Raw genomic sequence first — 7563 nt, forward strand, 5'->3', positions numbered from 1 at the left:
GCACAAGATTGGAATGTGAAGGCTCAAGGATGTGAATTGATACTCTCATCAGGGGGAGTTAATACGCGTTGTACTCTTATACCCTTACAAGGTTTTATCCCACTAGGTTTTCCTTGCAAGGTTTTTAACGAGGCAACCAAAAGACGTATTGTTAGATATGTGTACTCTTTTTTCTTCTCTAGAATTTTTTCCCACTGCGTTTTATTTTAGTTAAGATTTTAATGAGGCACATTATCTGTTGAATAGACATTCAAGGTGGAGTGTTATAAATAGTATTTTATTTATGGTGAATGTCTATATTTTAGAGAGATTTTAGGGCTGTTACTTGGTGGCTAAGTCACTCTTCCCCTATAAATAGAGGGGTTATATTTCATTGTAATTCATCTCATATCAATAAGAATTCTCTCTATGTAATATTCTTCTTCTTCTTTTATTGTTTCGTAACAATTTTAAATAATGCGCATTTTTAATCTTTATAGCCATTGTTTGGAAATATGGACCGCATGTCCTCTATGCTACAAGAACGCGGAATTTTCATCCAGTGAACCACCTTAATTGTAACATTGAATAATAAGAAGAGATTCATAAAACGCACTATTGTGTTTCAATTTATATAAAAAACGAGATTGTTATACTATTCATTAATTGATAACAAAATTACATTGTGATGCATGCAAATTTATAATTGGCAAAGATATCTTTAGGAAAAATTAATACCAAAGGGATTTCCTTCGATGATATCATTTAGTGTTTAATCCGATTAAGGAAATTTTTTGTATCATTATTATCAGTTACCATTTAGTTAGTTATTTAAAATGGAAGAATTTCGAAAATTTCCTTTCACATGAATTTCTTTTAAATCGTAAGAGTGGTAGTTTGAGCAAAATGGCATCCCAGTTTATAAGTAGTAGTAATATATAAACATGTAATTGTTTTCCCCAATGTCTAGTACATTTTTAATTTTAACCTCAAATATCGAAGTTGATATGTTGTTGATGATGGTCCTATATATGTGGGATTTGAGTCCAAAGAACTGCTTATTAATAAATTAAGTAAGCTTAAATGAATGAGATTGTCTTATAGTATTCAATCACATACTTATATTGTGATCCATAAATAGATTACAAGTAAAGATAATTCCAGTAAGAAATTTATGTCAGAAAGAATACCTTCCATATTCTTTAAGTATGATCCGATTAAGAAAATCTCTTGTACCATTATTTATACATCATGTGGTTCGCCAAATATTTCATCCAAGAAGAAAAAATAAAAAGGTTGACAAGTTCTTATCATGGCATCATCATCAACAACGGGAGAGGAAAAAATGTTGACATTGAAGAGCGGTGATAATGAAGAATTTCACCTTGAGGAATCTTTGGTCTTACAGTCTGATCTTATCAAGACCATGGTGAAAGAGGAACGTGTTTCCACCATCCCATTGCCTAGCATCAAAAGCAAGACGCTGGTTAAAATCATTGAATACCTCAAGAAACATGCGGAGCTCACTGCTACCTCGAACAAAGAAGACTTCAAGAATTTCCAGAAAGAGTTTGTGAATGTTGTCTTAGAAGAACTGCTTGACATAACCGTGGCAGTAAATTATCTTAAAATCAGTGGTTTGCTGGAATTCTGTTGCCAGGCTGTGGCTGACAGAATAAAGGACAAGAGCGTTGAAGCCATTCAAAAGATTTTTAAAATTGAAAGTGATTTCACCTCAGAAGAAGTGGCAGAGTTTAAAAGGGAAACTCCTTGGGCCTTTGAAGGTGACCTTGATGATACCACCAACTAGGGTTTTATGGTAGTGAAGGGAAAACATTTATATTTGATCTGAATAATCCTATAGAATTGATTTCTTTCATGTACCGATTTGGTGGATATGCGTTTGATTTTTGAAATAAAGCTTTATGCTAACAAAAAGATAGTATCTGATATAGTGAAGGGTGTTTGATAGTATTTATCTATTCCTTAAAACCTTTGTATTCGATCATAATTTATATGCTATCTATAGCTACTTTTGTCTTCGTGTTGGTTCGAGTGATATTTGAAATTAATCATAATAGATCTCTTTCTTGTATCGATCAAGCTAATATCATTTGAATTTTGAAGAAAAAAAGTTATGCTAATAAAAGAAAATTCATATATAATTCTTAATGAAGGATGGTTAAAAATATTCAAGTCCAGAAAACCTTTGATATGTTCAGTATTTCATGTTGGTTCGATTGATATATTTGAAGTAGCTATCATTTGATAATGATTAAGTGTCAATATATCAGCTTGGTGTTAATTCCACCCACACCATCTAGCTATTTCGGCATATAAACCTTTTGTTTTTCTTGAATTTCTCATATTATTGCATGAAAAGGTTTTAGCATATATCTTTCATCAAAGGCAACCAGCAGGTAGTTTATTATGGATATCTACGTGCCATCAAGTAAGTTTCCTTTTTAATGAATTGTTGTAAAATAATCATGTCACGGCCCAATTTACCATGATGTCGCCCAACGTCGCTTTTAGGCAAGCCAACGGTGAACTACCCATTTAATTTTTTATTTTTAATAACTTTAAAGTTTTTAATTTTTATTAAATGCCAAAACAAATAGTAAGTGAGCGTAGTAATGTAAAGTATAACTAAACGGGTAAATAAGATAGTGGATTAAATAATCAAAACCCGTGTGTGTCTATTAGAATTCCAAATATCCGGTGTGCACGAGTATCTAGTAGAATATACAAAACTCTCGTCGGCTAGGAGAAGGCAGAAAAGAAAAGGATAACACTAGATCAAGAAGGAAAGGTGGGCGTTGGTATGTATTTATAAGGTTTGTTTAGCTTTGGTGAAACTTTAACTTTTTTCCCCTCCTCCTCTCATTCTACTAAAAATCAAGTTATGCCTTTCTCACAATTATATTCCTCCCAGAGCGGCATCCGAACACCTCATAAGAAGAGTATGCGAAACTTTGAGGCAAGAAATTGAAGATTCAGTCTTCATTCATAGCTCAGAGACTCAAACTCTCTCTTTTCCCTTGGTCTAGTTTTCGATTTGTTCACTCTTCTCTTAGGAAAGTATTTACCTGCACGACTTAAGCTCTTCGTGTATTTGCTCTTTTTTCGCCCACTTTTCTTACTATCTGAGAAACTACAGCAACAACACATGCACTTGAAACTATTGCCTGTGCTACCCATTATATGGATACCACCTCTGCTCCGGTTCCAGTCGTCCTGACCGGGATGAAGCTATGTGTGGCCAAGGGTAGTCAACTAAACACTCTTCGCCGATAAATTATACTGTGTATAGGATAAATATTATTTGTTATTAATCAAAAAATAGACTTTGAGCACCCTTATATATTACTTGTTATGAATTTTATGGGTTCGCCCGCTGGACTCCTGACATTTGCCAATTAGTCACATTTGTAATGTGTCAAACATTGAAATTTTCAAACAGTGGCAAGAACGTGTTTTTTATTCACTATTCTATATCCATAATGTTGCACAACTCATTGTTCACCCACAGCTTAATTAATGGTGTCCAAGCATGTTTTAGTTCCAACAAAAAGTTTCCTTTAATGTCTATTATAAGTTTTAAAACCCAAAGCTATAGAACAAAGCTTATAAAGAAAAAACAAGAAAAGAATCTTATACCTCAACGGGAAAACTTTAAAGTTAAAGCCTACTTTAGAGAGTCGTCCATATCTCCTTCAAAGACCCATGCATGTTCCTAGAAAATCGTTTTCTTTCTCTTGCTTGAAATCGCATGTAATATTGAATATCATCTCATCTGTATAGCCTCATGCAACTTGTCCTTCATCCTATCTGCAACTATCTCCAATTAGCTTAGGCAAGTAATGTGGCAATAATTCGAGTAAGATGGTGCAATAACAGAAAGTGCTACTTACATGAAACCAATAACTAATGAATGTATTCAAAATCCAAACTAAATGTTTAATATTTATATACTTGCACAATATATCTATTGTGATCTGGCAGACCATGGAATCAGTGGTATAGTGATGTTTGACTATAATTATATATTTTTAGTGCATTACTTACCTTACATTTAGGCGCTTTAATGCTAAATCGTATTATATGTGTGCTTAATTGAGTTTTTTTATGTGTAGCTACTTTGGAGATGAAATTGGGAGCGAACTAGAGATTTTATATGTATTTTATACACTACAAGATCGGGTTCATGATTATTTAATTATTAGACAATGATTGAAGTTTAGTATTATAAAAGAAGACAAAAGAAAGACAATAAAAAATTGAAAAAGAAAGGAACAGAATGAGAAATTAAGGAATGCAAAGTTTAGCAGCTAAGCACAAAGTAAATAAAACTCGGGCAGAAGTCAGGCGACGCGAGGCAATTATCTCGCGTTTAAGCTCGCGTCGCGCAGTCGAGAGCGAGATGCTTCGCTCATTCCGCGAGGCGACGCGTGGTCTGGGTTTCAAGTCTATTTTGTCTTCTTTTTGGCTTTGGATTTTGTTATTTCGTCTACGCCTTTTTCTTAGACCTATAAATAGTCTTTAAACACCATTTTTACATAAGAGTTTTGGGACGAATGGAGAGCACATAGCCGGAATTCATCAGATTCCATCTTTCTTCCATTAAACTTAGTAAACTTTACGTATCTTTGGATGAATTGTTATTTTTCTACCATGTCTATATGGAGCTAAACTTCGCGTTCTAGGGTTGTGGTTGTCATGAATATTGAAGTTTATTAATTATATTACCGTTAATTAGAGTTATCATCTTTGGTTGTTTCTCTAATTCTGTGCATAATTGCTTAATTGTTTGGTCAGCCGTTGAGTTCTATTTACTATCTATGCTATGCTTGGGAAGGCCGTGTTTAGATTAGAGTAGAATTAGAGAGAGCTTATTTTTGAACCCGTGGCACGGGAAAAGATTTCGCGGTTAGGATATGAATATACCTAACAGTCTTACTTAGTTGAATACCGTATTATATCCGTTCATGATAGATTCAAGACCATAGGAATATAGGGTTGATATATTATGGATAGATGGATAGTATTGTGAGAACATGCTATTTATATAAACGATCCGGTCAACTAGCAATCATAGATAATGTGGATTAACATGTGTAATTACGAACCTAATAGGATTGACAAACCGACTACAACCCTGGAATCTTCATCTCCTTTGATTAAAATTCAACCACAATCGCTTGCTCCTAATTAATTTAGCTAATTACGTATTTAAATTTCGCAATAGTAGTTGTAATAGGAAAACCAAACTTTTGATTATCTTGCACAGTTAATTGATTTTAGTTTGCTTAGTTAACGATTAATCTAAGTCTCTGTGGGTTCGACATCCGACTTTCGAGTCACTTTATTACGTAACGACCATATATACTTGCGTGTACTTGGGGAACCAATAAGTTTTTTGGCACCGTTGCCGGGGACTTAGTTCTTGATTGTTTATCTAAGTTAAACTTTTAATTGATTTCTGTTCAAGTTTTTAATTTTTTTTATTTGTTATTTTTCTAGATTAGACTTTTACTTTTATCTTTACAAGTTTTGCTTATTTTTTCTTTTTGTAAATATTTTTATTTATATAACAATTTAATTTTTCTCTTAGTGTGTTCATAGTTCTCTCAACATGACATTTGGGGATGAAATATCCAGAGGTAAGGTTATTGATGAAGACGCTTGGTTGACGAAAGACTTTTATGGCCCGTCTTTTTGGGCTTGTCATGACCTGAACTCTGGGAGGTCTCAATTTGAATATGGGAGTAAGGGTTGGTATTGGGACGGATATTCACTATTAAGAGAATATGAAGAACGGCGTTATCTTCTAACAAAGTTAGTGAATAATTGATCGAAGGAGAGAGTTGTTCTTGCACAAGAAATTGACAAGTTTGGCTTGGCTTTGCACAACTTGGATGCATATTTGAGTGCAAAGGTTGATCTGTTCAACGCTCAACAATTTAATGATGAGTTGTGTGAAACTGAAAAAAATCTTCTAGACCAAATTGAGGAGTTAAAACGAGAACACCAAGCATTAGACCATATCTTTCTTGAGGATGCCAATGTCGAGAAGAGTGTTCTAGAGTCATGTGAGGAAGTAGATAATGTTATATTTGAAGACTCTAGAGTAGGTACATATGAGGATGCAAATAGTGACGCAATTCTAGAGTTGGAACGCATTGGTCCTCATTGCATCCATTTTTCAACATTGTGTTTGGATGATGATATGTGAATTGAGTCATTCGAGCCTTTGGAGGAGTCAACGGACGAGGAATAAGGTGCTTACATTCTGGAACTTATTGTGCCAGAGAGAAAGAATTACATACCTCATCCGAAGGCCAAGAAGTATAGATTGTGAAATTGGTTACTTGGCCTGATTATATTTGTCCCACCACCCCGAGAGCATAGCAAAAAGCATGAAGCCAAATTGGGGGCGCAATTCACAAGTTCAAGATGGAGACAAAAAATGGTTCAAGTCGTGCCGCGATATTAAATCAGGCGCTTGTTGGGATGTAACCCAACTTTATAACTTTTTTTATTTTTTTAATTTTATTATATTATTTTTGTAATGTCTGTTTTTATTTTGTAAAATAAGCATAGGAAGCAAAGCCATTGGAAGAGTGCAAAAGCAAGCTAGATGGTGAGAACTAAGTGGTTGAGTGCCCACACAAAGGACCATGCCTGGAGGAAGTCTGAGTACCCCGTGAGCCGCTATTTCTTTGGCCGTTGGTCTTTTAGGGAGTTTCTTGTCTACCCTCGTTATTATTTTACTTTATTTGTTCATTGGGGACATTGCACTTTTTTAAGTGTGGGGTGGAAGAATTTCTCTAGATAATTAGTAGTAGTATGTTAGAAAAATATTAAAGTAGTAGTATGTTAGAAAAATATTAACTTCTTATTTTGATTTTAGCTTCTTATTTTTATTTTCGTAGTTGTGTAGTATTTTAGTAGCTCCTAATTTTTTTTTAAAATATGAAAAATAAAATAAAACAAAAAAATCGAATTTTTTTTAGAAAAATTCGACTTTTCCCGATGATGGATCTCCTAGACAGTTTTCTTGAGGGATTAAAGTCTAAACAAAAATTCAAAAATATGTCTTTTAGTTACCTTTAGGTAGTAATAATTCCCCGTAATTTTTCTTTATGCCTCGGTTCTTTTCCATGGGATGAAGTTTGAATCGGGTAGTAGTTTTTTCTTTTCTTTTCTTGTTTTAGAGTAGGACTTAGGAAAAAAATGAAGGAAGAAAGATGAGATTCCTAGGCGCCCTTGACTTGTTTGATAGTAGCATATTTAGGCTTTGGCATGTGTAGTATCTTCCCTATGTGCTAAAATTGCTTATGATGCCTTGATTATTTGGATAGCCTGTTTTGTGACGCATATGTCTCATTTTCTTGACTTATGTTCACTTTGTGCTTAATGCTTAATATCTTGTGGCTCCATGAATACTTGCATTAGTTTGAGAGCCGGAATGAAACCGTCCTTAGTGAGTCATGTGCCATGTGTGAAGTGAGATTTTTATGTAGTCCATGTCATTGTACTTGTATCTAGAACTTGCCCGATATGTAAGTTGAAGCGAAATTT

The 7563-nt window shown here is 34.1% G+C and overlaps 1 protein-coding gene across 1 annotated transcript; it reads left to right on the forward strand.

Annotated features, from left to right (window-relative positions):
• The first annotated feature begins 1291 nt into the window (after positions 1 to 1291).
• LOC142168027 (SKP1-like protein 1) lies at positions 1292 to 1789 on the forward strand. The gene has a single exon (XM_075228679.1). The coding sequence runs from the start codon at positions 1292 to 1294 to the stop codon at positions 1787 to 1789; it is 498 nt and encodes a 165-aa protein (XP_075084780.1).
• The last annotated feature ends 5774 nt before the right edge of the window (positions 1790 to 7563 follow it).

Source organism: Nicotiana tabacum, chromosome 13, assembly GCF_000715075.1.
Source record: "Nicotiana tabacum cultivar K326 chromosome 13, ASM71507v2, whole genome shotgun sequence".
Lineage (NCBI taxonomy): Eukaryota > Viridiplantae > Streptophyta > Magnoliopsida > Solanales > Solanaceae > Nicotiana > Nicotiana tabacum.